Source organism: Pogona vitticeps, chromosome 3, assembly GCF_051106095.1.
Source record: "Pogona vitticeps strain Pit_001003342236 chromosome 3, PviZW2.1, whole genome shotgun sequence".
Classification (NCBI taxonomy): Eukaryota; Metazoa; Chordata; class Lepidosauria; order Squamata; family Agamidae; genus Pogona; species Pogona vitticeps.
The window spans coordinates 6,267,827-6,283,864 of record NC_135785.1 but is presented as its reverse complement, the minus strand read 5'-3'; the positions used below and the strand labels follow the sequence as shown (position 1 = coordinate 6,283,864).

General features: G+C 47.3%; 1 protein-coding gene across 5 annotated transcripts; it reads left to right on the top strand.

Moving 5' to 3' along the window:
* Positions 1–124: 124 nt before the first annotated feature.
* LOC110088871 (uncharacterized) lies at positions 125–14,781 on the top strand. 5 transcript variants are annotated; one of them, XM_072996307.2, is made up of 14 exons: positions 131–1,478; positions 2,638–2,742; positions 5,137–5,293; positions 5,898–5,992; positions 6,212–6,277; positions 6,581–6,691; positions 6,784–6,914; positions 7,119–7,254; positions 8,045–8,165; positions 11,501–11,770; positions 12,270–12,365; positions 12,849–13,041; positions 13,342–13,437; positions 14,547–14,781. In XM_072996307.2, the coding sequence occupies exons 1-7, from the start codon at positions 1,430–1,432 to the stop codon at positions 6,813–6,815; spliced, it is 615 nt and encodes a 204-aa protein (XP_072852408.2). In that variant the 5' UTR covers positions 131–1,429; the 3' UTR covers positions 6,816–6,914; positions 7,119–7,254; positions 8,045–8,165; positions 11,501–11,770; positions 12,270–12,365; positions 12,849–13,041; positions 13,342–13,437; positions 14,547–14,781. The 5 variants fall into 5 exon arrangements, with proteins under 5 accessions (XP_078245871.1, XP_078245870.1, XP_072852408.2 ...); XM_078389744.1 differs by lacking the exon at positions 6,581–6,691 and having other exon boundaries at positions 127–1,478; positions 12,849–13,009; XM_078389742.1 differs by lacking the exon at positions 5,898–5,992 and having other exon boundaries at positions 138–1,478.
* The last annotated feature ends 1,257 nt before the right edge of the window (positions 14,782–16,038 follow it).

Sequence of the window (16,038 nt, the reverse complement as noted above, 5' to 3'; positions counted from 1 at the left end):
ATATATATATATTTTTTTCCTGTTTCGCTCCCCTAAAAATTAGGCGCATCTTACAGAGAGCTGCCTCTTATGGAGCGAAAAATACGGTAATTTACAGCTGGTGCAGACATAAGTAAAACAATCCTTCCATTTCCAAGTTGTAGGGCAGGTCTAGATTCTGTGGCCCTACAAAACATGCAAGGCCCTGCACTTTACCCGAGAGGCACCCTGTCTGGAGAATACCAGGGGACTACAATGCCCCTCATGCTTTGCAATGCAACAAAGCTCTGGGTAGAGTGGGCGGCATATAAATTCAATAAATAAATAAATAAATAAATAAATAAATAAATAAATAAAGCCTAGCCTTGCCCAGCCAGGTCCTCAGGTGAAGACACCAGAAATGGGGATTTTTCTTTCTCATGTATGCACCAGTCATAATTGATATCAAACATAATTTATACCTAACAGGGCGGGGGGGGGGGGGGCAAAGCCCCCAGAGTTCTAGCTGGAGCTACAGCAGACTTTTCTGTGGTGGTGTTTAAAAATATATATATATAAATCCCATCCCTGTTTTCTGCACCTATACAGTTTTGGTACCACTATAACTCTTATGGCCTATGAAATCTTGGGAGTTGTCATTTGGAGAGGAAGTGCTTTTTTTTCTCCCTGGAGTACTCTAGTTCCTTCCCTTGAACTAAAGCAGAGAATTCTCAGTCCCTCATCAAACTGCAGATCTCATGGTTCCCCTGAAAAGTGTGACGCCTTGTGGAAGGTGAGCGAGAATCAGCATGGAAAGCAAAGCCGGGGCAGGCCTGGTGGATATTTGAGTGGGAGACACAGAAGCACCCCACACACACACACAATCCACCGCCAGGGACGTAAAAGGTGTCCCCAGGTAGGGCTTGGAAAGTCTGCCTTCCATCCAGTGGTGGGATTCAAATAAATTAGCAACAGGTTCTATGTCCTAATGACAAATAAATTTAAATAAATAAATAAATAAATAAATAAATAAATAAATAAATAAATAAATAAATAAATAAATAAATAAATAAATAAATAAATAAATAAATAAATAAATAAATAAATAAATAATTGCCCAGGACAGTGGGATCTGATGAGAGTTTCTGCCACAGTGGTCTCCCTACTGCCTATTATCACAACTACTTCTCACATGATTAAGACATCTTGTGACACCCGTACCCTGGGTCGTGAGGTGATGTTGGGAGTGCCGTCTCGCCCTAGAGCCTCCGTAGGCACCCAGACAGCTCCCATGCCTTTCCCACCCCGGATGCTACATCAGGCTGTGGACACCTTGGATTTAGAACGGGGACTGAAGGGGGTTAACAATATCTACCCAGACTCCACTGGTTTGGGCGGGAAGGGGATGGAAAGATCCTGAGGAGGGAGCTGTGGGAGAAGTCAGTCGCTGGAGGGACGCTGAGGAGGCCGGATGGGAATGGGTGTCCATCCAAGACCCTTGGACTGGCCAGTGGGAACAGGTGCGTCTCACTAAGCGAGAGGCGGAGGAGAGGAGAAGGAGGGAAATGACAGTAAGACCCTCGTACTGGGGAGAAAGGGAGATTAGTGGTGGCGCAAGTTAGCTGAGGAGAAGAAGAGAGTAGAGAAAGAGAGAGAGGAAAAGAGAATATGGCATCTGGAGGAGCTGAGGAAACTGGGTTATTACCAGGACCCTGGGATGTCACCGGGGCAGAGAACCACGTACCCTGGGGATATACAGGGCATGAAGAGACAACCCCACTATTAACAATGGACCCGGATGACATCGAACCCGAAGAACCCTCCCAGGTTCAGGCTGGCCCATGGGCGTCGAGGTCAAGCAACCCGTTTGATGAAGATTGGGTGCCCCTGTACGAGCCGTTGCTCCCACAGGAGAGGTTCGTTCCCAAGCTGATGGACAATTCTATTCCCTTACCCCAGTTAATAAATGAAGACAAATTGTTTGGTTCAAAAACGTCTCCTGTTTCATTTGGTTCGGGGGAGGTGAAGAATAACGGACCCTCACACATCTGGATAAGTGCATCTGTTTGGGCATACCGCTGCTGTTACCCTCACCGTGGGCATGTGCCAAAAACACTCACACAAACACACACCTCACAGTGGGTGCTTATAACCATGTTTGACAGGAAACTGACACATCTCTCCTTCCCTTTACCTCCTATTTCGCCCTATAAATTGCTTCCCTTCCCTTTCCTGTCGCTTTGAGGGGTGTTGGTGGTGGTGGCGGCGCTGGTGGTGATGATGGCTTCCCTCAGAGCCCTGGCGGCCGCTTCCTCTTCTCAGTTCCCACTTTCCCTTCATGCCACAGTTTCACCAAAAACATAAGGCTCTCCCCCCCCCTCCACTGTCTTCCCCAAATTCCCACCTTCCATTTTCATCTCCTCTGTCACTTTTTCTTATTGCAAGATGTCTTGAGTGACAGGAGAGGGATTTGTTTTGAATATAAGTTAAGAGGTTCAGCATATTGTTGTAGGAATGTCTGAAAAAAAGGAGAAGGTCCTCCCAAACCTGCAGTATTTGGGTGACCTCTTGATTTTGAATTTGATTCCTCTGGCATGCTTAGGGTCAGCATGTTGGTCAGTGGATTCTATAATTGACATTGCTCCTTATTTTTTTCCTCTCAACTCTCTTCTCCTGCAGCAAACATAACCCTGGATCCAGACACGGCTCATCTGCAGCTTATTGTTTCTGAAGATCATAAAAGTGTAACATGTGGATCCGAATTCCAAGATCTGCCTGACAACCGTAAGAGATTTGCCAAAGCTTATATTGTGCTGGGACAGGAGAGATTCACAGCAGGCAGACATTTCTGGGAAGTTGTTGTGGGAAGTGAGGAGAACTGGCTGGCAGGGGTCACCCGAGAGTCAGTGGAGAGAGAGGACCCTGTTTTCTCGAGTCCGAAGGGGGGTATCTTGGCTGTAGGGAAGTGGAAAGGTGAATACAGGTCTACCAGCCATCCTTCGCTCACTTGTTTGTCTCCAAGTAATGACCTCAAAAGAATCCGAGTGTCTCTGAATTGTGCGGCCGGGATGGTTGCTTTTTACAATGCTGACACAGCAGCCCATCTGTACACCTTCTCTGAAGCCTCATTTGTGGGAGAGACCTTTCTGCCCTTCTTTTCTGTATGGGGGAAAGGCCAGATCGTAATCCCCCCTGAAAGCACCCGAGTAACCTGATGACCAATGGCATTTTCTTCACACCAAGAAGATGAATCTAGAAATTAAAGATCAACTAGACACAAGGCTTTTTCTCTCTTCTCCAACAAATTCTCAAAAGGCTTCTAGTCACAGGCTCTAAAAATCACTCGCTCATTCAGAGGGCCACACTTACTTTTCTCTTGCCACTGCTGGTTCTGAACTGGAAGGTTGTCAGTGAATAAACTTCTCTTTACACTCCCTCTTTAGCTGAGCTATGGCCAAGCAGCCAGCAGAGTTACTTCCTTACTAAGTAGCTGCCACTGGAAGATACAGAGATATTTGTTGTATAAAAGAATAGACATTTCTGTTGTATAACTAAATAAGTGCTGATGCTTAGAACAACAACAGTGCAGCTAGTTTGGAGGAACATCAAATATTACACTTTTGTGAAATACCTCGCATTCTGGATCTGGATTTAAGCAATTGATTTAAAGTCACATGGTAGTCACATGGTTTTTCTGTTGCTATGTACACCCTCTTGGACAACTTTGAATGTGGTTTTAAGTTTTGTTTTAGATTGCTCCCAGGGATAATGCAGGATTTTAAATTATTGTGTTTTCAAAGCTGCAGCAGACCACAAAGTTTCTAAAATCGATGTTTCCAGTTCCTCGTAATACCTCTTTGGCATCTTTGTATTAGAATTTCTCATTATTTATTTATTTATTTATTACATTTATTTATTTATTTATTACATTTATAGCCCGCCCATCTAGTCATACCGACTACTGTGGGCGGGTAACAACATATCATATAGCAAATACAGTTTAAAATTATAACAATATATTATTAAAAAACACAATGATCCAGATGGGAGAAAGTATAAAAAAACAAAATCAGACAGTGATGGAGGAAAGGCTTACTTGAACAGCCAGGTTTTCAGTTGGCATTTGAAGGTGCCCAGGGAAGGGGCCATGTGAATCTCAGGAGGGAGGCTATTTCAAAGACGGGGAGCTACTGCCAAGAAGGCCCGGTTTCTTGTTTTTTCCTTCCGGACCTCCCTCGGTGTTAGGCTCCTCAGTCTCACCTCCTGGCTAGATTGGGTGGTACGGGTAGACCTAGGTGGGAGAAGGGTCCCTCTGGAAAGGAGTCATGATAGTGAAGCCACGCCTGGCATCCTCCCTTACTACCTTTTAAGAGGATGCTCAAGACAAGGAGCTGTATATTGAAGCCTTTAAGATCATCCATTCTTAATGTAATATAACTATTTTTAGATTGCCTGTTCTCCATTGTTTGGTTTTCATTAATTTATTTGAGTTTTTTTAATTGATTATAGGTTGTGCTTGTTTCATACAGTGGGGTCTCCACTTAAAAACGTCCCTACTTAAGAACAATTCAACTTAAGAACAGCTCCATTTGCTAAATTTTGCTTCTACTTGAGAACAGAAATCCAAGATAAGAACAGGAAAAAAAACCTTTCCTGCTCTTTTTTTAACCTTAGGTCATCTTAGTTAAAAAAAATTTCTCCCCCTAGTGGTAGAGTACGTATTAATCCTATGGGAACTAATGCTTCAATGTACGAACGCAACTCTACATAACAAAAAAACAGCCAGAACGAATTAATTGGTTTTCAGTCCATTCCTATGGGAAATTTTGCTTCAACTTAAGAACGTTTCAACTTAAGAACACCATTCCAAAACGGATTAAGTTCTTAAGTAGAGGTTGCACTGTAGTCTCTATGGACGGAAAAGAGCAGATACGGATTAAATGGTTTTCAATGCATTCCTATGGGAAATGCAGATTCAACATAAGAACTTTTCAACTTGAGAACCACCTTCCAATACGGATTAAGTTCTTAAGTAGAGACCCCACTGTACTATATTTATGATTTGTTTTACTTTATGTTAGCTTAATTCTGGTTGTAAACTGCCAGTGCAATATACAAGCTAAATGAACAAAGAAACAAACAAACAAATGTTTTTTTTCCTCTTTCCCTCCCAGGCAGGCAAACCAAGAGTGTTGTGCAGAGGTCAAACCCTGTACTGCCAGCACATGCGCAGCACCACCTTGCCTACATTCAGCGGAAATCCAGTTCCCTCAGTGCCAGGCAGGAGGATGTGCGTGCGGGGGAGCTACTGGCACAGGTTGAGGCCTTGCGGAAGGTGAGCGAGAATCAGCATGGAAAGCAAAGCCGGGGCAGGCCTGGTGGATATTTGAATGGGAGACACAGAAACATCCTCCCCCATCCACCGCCAGGGACGTACAAGGTGTCCCCAGGTATGGCTTGGAAAGTCTGCCTTCCAGAGAGCCACGTCTGCCAGCCAGAGTTGACCCGCAGCGCCACCACATCTCTAAGAGGGGCACCTGTGGGGAGCTGGGCAGGGAGGCTCTTTCATCGAGGTGTAGGTGGGGTTTTTTTTGGTTTCTGAGGGAAATGAGAGCCCTCGGCAGGTGGTGGGAGGTGGTTTTGCAGCCTCGCGTGACAAGAGCCTGGGGCAGAGAGCCTCCAGGTGGCCTAAGGCTTCCCAGAAGGCTACAGGGTGGAGGACCCAGCTAAGCTGGGAAACGGAATCATTGATTTTATTTACATGTACAGTAATAAAGACAAAAAAACACCAAAAAGTGAAACTAAAAAAAAAATGCAACACAGCCTTGTGAGCTATCTGTCCAAGACTGGGATAAACCATCATCCTCATGTTATTTTAAACATGGATTTTGTCAGCCCAACAAACTGAAGTGATTTTTACCCAAATCTTTAGGTCAAAGAAAGCTCCAAACAGAGTGTGGGCCTCCTGAGAAAGCTGCCACTTATTTCTCGAGTGGCCAGGACGAGGTCCGAATGAAAGCTGTGGAAATTTCAGGTAATCTAATCATCAGCTTAGAACCGTGGAATTGGAAGGGACGCTCCACCCCCATGGATCCTCAAGTCCAGTATTGGTCAAGGGGGCCCAGTGGGGGATCAAACTCCCAGCAAGAAAGCTAAACCAGCCTCTCCTTTCTGTTCAAATCCTCCTTTGAACCAGGACTTGGGAAAGGATGGGGCAGCCTGACCCTTTCTTCCCTCCGTTTCCTTGTTTTAGGGGCCCTTTTACAGAGCATCCCAGTGACCAAGATAGAAGAGATGACCCTGCATCTTCTTCTGACCGGTAAAGAATGTCAATGGTGGTGGTGGTGGTCAGGACGTGTGGGTGGTTGGCCACCTGAACTCTCTCCTGGCTGCAAGACCGTGCTGTAAGAAAGAGGAAGAGGGCGAAGAGGAACATCCACGTCCCTTGCAGGAGGCTCCAGTCGGAAAACCCTCCTTTCCCCCTCCAACGGCCAGCAGCCCTTCAAGGCTAGAGAGCGTGGAGCTTTCTGGGGCCCTTGGAGGAGGAAACCCAAGGGCGGAGGTCCCTCTTACGCTGTTGGAGAGCTTGATGAGCGGAGGTTGTGCCCACCTCTTGTTTCAGGGCTGGAGGTGTTGCGGGAGAGGGCTGGCCGCCATCACGGGGGCTCTGGAAGCCACGATCTCCCCACGGTTATGGCTGTCATCCCAGCAGTGGGGGAGTGCAGAGCCCCAGGTGAGACCCACAAGGTCATAGAGGGGGGTGGCTCAGGGGCCACAGCTAGCTGGACCTTCATGTCCTCTTGACCGAACTCGGTCTCCCTTCAGCCCTTTTAGCATCCTTTTCCAGCCTCCTCTGATGCTCCATGACAGCCTCTGCAGACTCCTCCCTGGAGCCTTCCCTGGATTCCCTCAACGCCATCGAGTGGTTTATGCGCAGGAGAGGCAGGAGAGACCAGGTACGGCCGCCTTGGACACCTCCCTGCCAGGCTTCACTCGGGTGTCTCCGGGTGCAGGAAGGGGCCGGGATTAGCCATCTCCAGCCTCTCCTCCAGAGCCCCCACGGGATGCCTCCCTGGGGCTTGGCAGGAAAGAGAGAGAGAGAGAGAGAGACAGAGAGAAAGCCCTCCCGAATCACAGCCAGACTCTCCTCCTGTCTCCAGGTTCAGCTGGGTTTTCAACACCAACTCTACTTCCTCTGCTGCCCAACCACCGCCTGCATGGAGGAGGAACCACATGGAGGAGGAACTGCAACTTGATGGGCCCTTTTCGAAGGCAGAGATGCTTTCTGCACTTGTGGTAAGTGAACTTTGGGTCTGTCTTCCATTGGAGCTTCCGGGTCTTCATCCTGACCATCCCTCCCGGCAGTCCCCTCACCAGGGCAGCTCAAAAGGGCCGGTGGCGGGATTGATCCATAGTTGTAGTTGGTTCAAAGGCTTCTGAAAGGAAAGAAAGCGGATGAACCAGCTGGAACATGAGGACGGGCGTCTGAATTGAGGGGCAGGAGTCTTCCCCCTGAAAGCCATGGGGGAAGGACGTCAACCTCTCCCTCCCTCTCCTTGGTCTCTTTTGGGAGGTGGTCCAAATGGGATGTGTGTGGATGGGATGGGGGTGGGGTGGGGAGAGGGAAGTGTAGGCAAAGTTGTGTCTCTCCCCAGTCATTGGGATTAGCAGGTGGGTGGGGGTTGTGAGGAAGAAGGGAGGTCAGGAAGGCGAGAAAAAGAGGAGTGAAGGGGGAAGGGGCCTGAATGCGGAATGGGGGAGTCAGGGGTGGAAGGGAGAACAGAGGAAGACACATGACCTTGAGTCGGAGGGAAATGCTCAAGGAGAGCCCAGGGGCTAGCAGCTCTTGCAGCAGAAGGAAGTCGTCCCAACAAGCCAGGGCTTCTGGCCTGCCCTGTCATCCTCCTGTAGGGATTCCCCCACCTCTGCTCCCCAGTCTTCATGAGGCTGGGATGAGACCTGAAGTGGCCCTGGGGTGCCCCTGGGCTGGAAAGCAGCCTCCTGTCAGTTGTGGAGCCAGCATTCATCCGTTGGAGGCGTCCCCCTCCTAGCCCATAGTCTCACATTTTCCTTTTCATCCCCACAGACGAGTGAAGCCGAAAACCCCCAGCGAGATGGAAACCCGTCTTTTCCTTGGTTCCGCCCTCCCTGCTCTGGTCAGTCTGGAGGAGCCGAGCCAGTTGGAGTCCAGGCTCATTTACTTAGAAGTAAGCTTCCGGTAGTATAGGCTTGGAGCCATTACTGCTAAAGTAACCCTCGGTTACGTGAAGGGTTAATGTTGCTCTATCCATTAATTCTTCAAAAATGTACAATAGGAAAAAAAGTGCAAGCAAAGCTGTTAAAAACTGCACAGCAATCATTGTGCATTACAAATAATACAATGCACAATGATTGTCACACAGTATTTGCTGGCTTGGCTTGGCTTGCATTTCCTTGCTTTTCTGTGCTTGAGTTTTGAAAAGTAATTGGTATAGCTGCCTTTTCCACTAAGAAAATAGATATTTTTGTCTATTAATTAACTTCCTCTACTTTGAAAACTTTTCACTGTAGACAAAAGTAAGTGTGTTGCCATTCTCTTTTCATGAGAGTCGGCAGTAGCTATTGCTGATGGTGTCATTATCCCGTCTCTGTTTCTGTTAAACATTTGCTGCTGATATAGGCGCCACAGGTGTTGGTCACATGACAGTTTAGTTCAAGAGAGCTATGTGCATCCTCCTAGCAGAGCCAAAAAATAAAAGGCCTCCATGCGGGCTGGAGTACTTTACTGTTGATACCCTTGGATCTATTTCCTCTTTAAAAAAAATACAGGGGAAGCTCAGGCACAAAGAATACAGGGCTCAAGGCTGGACACATATAATTCCAAATTGTCAGAACTTGAGTGTAATGAGTTACAAGGAACATGACTGCCTGTACAAGGGCATGACTATGCAAGAGAATATAAACCCACAAATCTGACATCAGAAACGTCACCACACAAAAGTCACTTACAGTGTTCCAAGATCTTTTACAGATCTCAAAGCAACTTTTGTGGAAAAAAGGGAGAAGAGAGGGAGGAAAAATTAAGTGGGCTACATCCACAAATTCCAGTGAATTAAATAAACATCAGGGATTTTTAGCATAGTGCTTATATTAATTCAATTCTTTAAAAAACCTAGAATACGTATCCTTCAGTCTCGAGATATTATGGTATCGTGCTCTACATGGAGGACTTGGAACAGCATCTAGTGACTGAGAAGGCCAATTTGAGAGTGACAATCCCTTCCACATTGAGGACAGATACAATCTGTACCCCATCTAGCTCCCTGATTTTGCTGCTTTCGTGACTGCCTCTTTTCCTCTGCCTGCTGGACAAGAGTTTCTTCGAATTGGGAGAGGCTGTGATGTACCGCCTGCCTCCAGCCTGAACGCTCTGATGTCAGGATTTCCCATCCGTTGAGATCCATTTCCAAGGCTTTCAGATCCCACTATGAAAACCTATGGCTTATAAATTTAGGATATTGTGGATCCATTGTATTCTGTATCCACAATTCAAAATACCAGGAAATGGCCCCCTATTGCTGCATAATATCATACTTTCATTGCCAGCAGGAAAAAGGTTGCCAAATGTTACATATAAAAGACAGCCTGAATGTTGACAACACCAATGACAGCAGTCAAGATGGTCTATAGGATATCCTCTTGTGCTCACTACCATTCACACTTGTCAAAAAGTATCCATGGCAATTGCTTAGTGTTTGAGTGAGAAATGATTAATGAAAAAAAAAGTCAGCTTTTGGGTTTGCCTTGCTTGGTGTCACTTTGTGAATGCTAGTGAGCACCAGAGAATATCCTGATTTGCTCTGTTGCACAATATATAATAACCTGTTTTTATCTACAGCCTTGGGTATAGCAATACCCAAGAAGTTTATTTATTTATTGGACTGTGATACAATTTGTTGACTGTGATACAATTGTAATATCAGCACATCATCCGAAAAACAATTGGTCTTCATTTATACTTCAAAGGAGCCTACCTGTCTATCAGCTGGCATATAAAATAACTGTCCTCCTTATTACTAGTGTGGTATACCTGTGTGGTATAATGGATAGAGTGGTGGACTAAGACTCTGGAGAACAGAGTTTGAAACCCCGTCTAGTCAAGGAAACTCATTTGGGGACTGGAACTAGTAAAACCATTCCTTAAATATCTCAGTTACCTTGATAGCCCTATTAGTGTCACTATAAGTTGCTTCTGATGGCACATAAAAACAACAAAACCTATTACCATACATAATAAATTTGCATACTTATTACATAATCAAGACTTGGATGGTTCATTGTCAGCGTCGGTAATATCACCACCGTTTGAAAAGTCAACATCAGTGCTTATAATGTAATTGTCTCTCTACCTCACTTAGTCACTACCATCTGCTACCATGTATTCTGTGTACAGCATTATTTATTTATTTATTTAAAATAGTTTTAGCCCAATTCTCCTCAAAAAGAACCCAAAGAATGTGATATTCCATGGAGGATCAGTTCCAACCCCCTTTCCCTATAGATGCCAAACTGCTCGGTGTAGATAACCTAAAACCCTAAACACAGCACAGTCTCTTTCTCTCTCTAGGAAACAGTTCTGGTAATTGTTGTTGTTTGTTTAGTCATTAAGCCGTGTCTGACTCTTCATGACCCCATGGACCAGAACACAGCGGGCCGTCCTGTCTTCCACTGCCTCCCGGAGTTGGGGCAAATTCATATTGGTCGCTTCGATGACCCTGTCCACCCATCTGGTCCTCTGTCGTCCTCTTCTCCTCTTGCCTTCACACTTTCCTAACATCAGGGTCTTTTCCAAGGAGTCTTTTCTTCTCATGAGATGGCCAAAGTACTGGAGCCTCAGCTTCAGGATCTGTCCTTCCAGTGAGCATCTTCTTAAGTCCCTGCAAATAAAATTCTTCCAACTACTGGTGTCACCACTGATTAGCAGCATTAGTTGCCTCCAGAACACTACCAAATTAGGTGCTTTTTGAGTTTGGGGCACAGATGATAGTCAGAAGGAGCCAGGTCGGGAGCTAGGGACATTTTCTCTTCTGAGGAGGACCTTTCAGGGGAGGGTGGGTGGGAGGGTTGTGTTATTCTCATGGTCACATCTGGGAAAAACCAGGGAGCTGGACAGTCCTTTGTGATCTCTCACCTTGTGAAACAAGGTGTGATGTAACAATAGGTCCAGCTTTAAAAGGGCGGAGCTGAGATTTTTTTTTATTCCTTCCGTTGAGAACAAGAGGTGAACTCCAGCCGTATTAAAATGGACAACTTCAGAGAGCAAAGGAATGAATATCTTCAGCCATTAAATGAGGACGTTGTTTCTATAGCGACAAACAGCCGCCGCGGCCACCGCCACAGAGCAGAGTTTAGAACAGTGATATTTCAGTTTTTCCAAGGGGCCAGATTTTGCAGTACTGTCCCAAAAACTAAAGAATAAGTAAGTAGGCAAGGCTCAGGGTTATTCAACTATTTTATTTTTTAAAATTATGTTAACCATATGTTCATTATTTTATCTTTTCAGGTTGTCGTTTAAGACCTAGGCGGAGGTAGAAGAACAATCACCCTGTGCAAGATATGGCGCAGACACCACCAGCCGCTTGACATGAACAGCATCAGTAGCAGAAAGGAAAAATCCCCCATTTCCAGCGAATTGCAAGACGGTCTTGCCCTGGTCTTGGCTTTGGGCAGCTCAGGTTGAGAAGCCTATTTGGAAGGAGGGACCAAGTAGGAGAGGAGAGACTGAGGAATCTATGGCAGAGGCTGCCCTGCTTCCAGTTGTCAGGATTAGCAGGTGGGTGGGAGCTGTGAAGAAGAAAATAAAAAGCATCATCCCCTAAAAGAGAAGATGCTCCAAAATGCCTCCATGCTCCATGCTCATCAGAATGCAGGGGGAGGCTCCTTCCATTCCTCTCCCTTCATCCTTTGTCATGCAGGAGGGAGGGAATAGGTAGAAGGGACCAAGAGCCTCGGACAGAGGTTGCCCTGCTTCCGGAGGAAGAAGAAGATCCACTCTGCAAATCGGTCAAAGGGACCAACTACCAGAGGCCTCCCCACGGCTGCGCCCCCATCACCCAAGCAGTTGGGGAGCACAAATCTCCAGCTAAGACTCACAAGGTCATCGGGGTGGTGAGGGGCCATGGCTAGCTGGATGCTCTGGGAGGGTTAATGTGCCCTCTGGGTCTCTCCTCAGCCCTAGCAGGCTCTTCCACAAGCCTTATGAGATGCTCCCTGGTGGCATCTAAGGATTCTTCCGATGACAGCTCAACAAAGGCACCTTACTTCTCTTGCAGGGAACCTTCAGGAACCCCACCAGGATGGCGGAGCATCTTCTTTGGGGGCAGTTAGAGGAGGACCCAAGCAGAGACCATCTACTTTCCATCGTGGAGGTAAGGGCAAAGGAGAGGAAGCAGGGGCCTAAGAAGCCCCCGGAGAGAGGGGCCACAGTGTGACTGCCAGGATGGGCTCTTGCGGTGCTTCCCTCTGAGCTTGTGTCTCTCACCACCACCACCTTCCAATTTCGTGCTCCCACTGCAGGGCCCTTCCTGGAAAGGCTCTTTCCTCCTTGACTTGGTAGCCCGATCATCTGGGAGGAAGAGGAAGGGCGGGCCTTGACTGTAGCTTAGTCCTGACTGGATTCAGTTGCCCCCCCACAGAGGATGCAGACAGGGAGACACGCCCCCCCCGCCCCGAGAGGGTTGCTTCTGGCTTCACCACTCGAGAAAGAGCAGCGAAAAAGGGAGGGAGAGGCTCCAAACCTGAGGATCCACCTAAGCATCTTTTAGGTTTCTCAGAGTGGGAGCAGAGGACCCAAAGAGGCTGATTCATACACACACACAACTTGCCCCCCAACCTTCTCTCTTTGTTCCTAGGTGTTTGGGGAGCTCTTCCCAGAAGAAGAGAAAACAGCCTTCTTGGAGACTGCCCTGCAGGGAGACCCTCCCAGCCGTCAAACTGTGGATGATTGACCGGTTCATGAGCAGGAAGAGACCACAGGTCCTAGGATTCCCCCTTTAGTCTACAGGAGGGGAAGGCAAGACCATCTCCTGGCCTTGGGTTCTTGGGGTAGGAATGTGTGTGTGTTCCTTCAGTCCTTCTCCTGTCTTCCTTTGTGTCCATGTCAGCAAGAACATAAGGTTGGTGGGGAAAAGGGTTGCCGTCTGTCCTTTCTCTCTCGGTGAAGGTCCCCCTTCAGGGCAACCGTGGCTGATTCCACCCACAGCCAGGCAAGAGTCCACCACCGCGTGGGGTCTGGGAAGGGCAGCATCCGGGAAAGGCAGCCATCGCACAACTGCCTTGGGACAGAAATACTTCCTCGAGGAGCAAATCCAGCAAGGTCATAAAGGCACCTGTTTTTTCTTGCAGGCCTTCTACAAAAACCCCAGGCGAACCATGCAGGTTCTCCTCCAAGGCCTGCTCCAGGAGGACCCCACCAGTGGCCACCTCTTTTCCCTCCTGGACGTAAGTACAAAGGGGAGGAAGCGGGGGCCGAAGAAGCCCCTGGAGTTGGTAGACCTGCTCAAGGAAGCAGGTGGTCTCTTCCCTCTGAGGGCTTGGCTTCTTGTCCCCAGAGCATCCTTCGTTCTCTCCTCTACAGCCTTCTCAAAGTGTGAGGAGGCCTGACCAGTGCCGAATAGAGGGGAACTCGTTCATCCCAGGATTTGGAAACTGTCCTTTTCTTAAGGCACCCTAAAATAGCAATTCCCTTTTCTGCAGCCCCATCACACAAGTGGCTGACAGGCCACTTGTGACTTGCCCCAATTCCTTCTTGCTCAGAGTATTCTTGACCCAGGTTTTCCCCACCTTGTCACTGTGGGTTTCGGTTTCTCTCCTCAAATGGAGAACTTTGCACGTCTCCCTGTCAATTTTCATTCTGTGGTTCTCGGCCCAGGGCTCAAGCCTAACAGGATAGCTGCTTGGTCAGTTCCTCTTCTTGCGCATAAACCTTCGCCAGTCTTTCCCTCAGAGCTTGTGTCTCACTCTCCCTTCCAAGCCCGTTTGGCATTGGAGGGCATTGCAGCACAAGCCGTGGGGGTTTTCAGAAAGCCATGTGTTTGTCCAGGGACCTGTTTCTGAGACACCTCTTCTTCCTGCAGCATCTGCAGGGTTGGCTTTGCTCAGAACAAGGGACAGAGCGGGCCTCGGCGACACAGAGTATGGCTGCGGTGCTCAGTGAGACAGATAGGTACCCATCAGAGGCCATAACATTCCAGCTTCATGCATCACTCCCTATCGGCATCTGAGGACTCCCTCCTAGATTCAGTGGACATACCCAGTGAGCCAATCTGTGGGATTGGTATCTGTGATGGTGGGGTGGGAGGAAGGGAGGGATCATTTCAATTTGAACACCGGGGCCCTCCCTCCTCCTCATGGTCGTCCCTCTGGACCGCCCCACCGCCTCTCAGCCCGATCTCCCCTCGGCCACTGGTCAGGGAGGAGCGACTGTTGGAAAGTGGCAGTTGGAGCTGGAAGGGGAGGAAAAAGCAGGGGGGGGGAAGGAAAGGGCAGGAGTGAAGGGCAGCAGGGAAAAAGTATTTTAAATAAAATACTCCTTTATTTCTCCTTAAAAGGATCCAAGGTGTAGCTGTGAACATGAAAATGGACCCACAAGGTCATCCGGGCAGATGGGAAGAAGAATATAGAATAGATGGAGGAAGAAGAGGATTATTGGAAGAGGTCCCGTCTATGGTGGTGGGGAACACAGTTGATTTGTACTTTTGGTTTATGTATTTTATATTTATGTTATTATTAGAATAAAATAAAATTCCTAAAAAAGAAGAAGAAGAAGATGAAAATGGGAAAATAACAGTGGTGGCTGGACAGAACTCAGGGTTACATTCTTGATCTCCCTAGCTAGAGGAAAATCAGAATATAAAAGCAAAGTGTGCTGCTTATATACTGCCCCATAGCGCTTCAAGCACTCTCTGGGCGGTTTACAAATTAATTATGCAGGCTGCACAATATAACATGTAATTGGTAACAATATTAATTGCCATCTTGCTCAGGTCCTCCCCATGGAGAAGCAGAGTGGTTATAGAGTTTGTTGGAGTTCGGTGAAGATTTATACATGACCGAATGTCTGTGCATGGTGACCCCGCTGGTAACAGGATACATACAAAATTAGGATCCTTTTGGCCCCAATGGATCAACCCTTTGCAAGGAAGGGAAATCCAGCTCCGGGGCTGCAAAGAGTCACAAACTTTCTGATATACATAACTATTCCTTGTTGCAGAGTTTTGACTTTTGGTTAAATTCACTCTTGCTGTGCAGCAGACACTCAGAGAGTCACAGAGCAGAGTAGCTTAAAGTTTTCCCAAAGCAGACCACCTCTTTTTCTCATCAGCTGCCACTTACCTTCTCAATAATTAGCCCTCAGACATTCATAGGAGGAAAAAAAATCTTTGCTTATAGTTGGGAACAGATCAGACAGCAAAACTAACAAATACTGAGTAGGCATCCTTCCATCTCAAAAGACAATGGTAATGTGCTCTGAACAGAGGTCTTGGAACAGCGTTTAGTGTGGCTGAGAAGGCCAATTTGAGAGTGACCATCCCTTCCACACTGAAGACAAATACAATCTGTCCCCTGTCCAGCTCCCTGGTTTTAGTGGTTTTGGGACTGCCTCGTTGCCTCCGCCTGCTGAACAACTAACAAATACTATTGCCTTCAATAACAGACTCACTGCTTCCAACGGACTAAAGAGAGGGAAAGAACTGAGAAGCAGAGAGGCGAGGCTCTCTTTCAATTCAGAGACAGAATTGGTTAGTGCTGGATAGATTGACAGTCACCCGAACCCAGAAAGGTCCCTCCAAGCCAAACCTATTAAACGCAGTGTATGAAGATGCAAAAACTCCCAACATTCCTCACTTTCAAACATGAAAGAAACACAGTGGTGTGCGTTAAGGTCATGCAAATTTGACTATCCAGATAGATTTATTTTGGAATTTAACCCACACTGTGTCCTTGTTTAGTCGTTAAGTCGTGTCCGACTCTTCGTGACCCCATGGACCAGAGGATGCCAGGCCCTCCTGCCTTCCACTGTGTCCCAGAGTTGGATCAAAT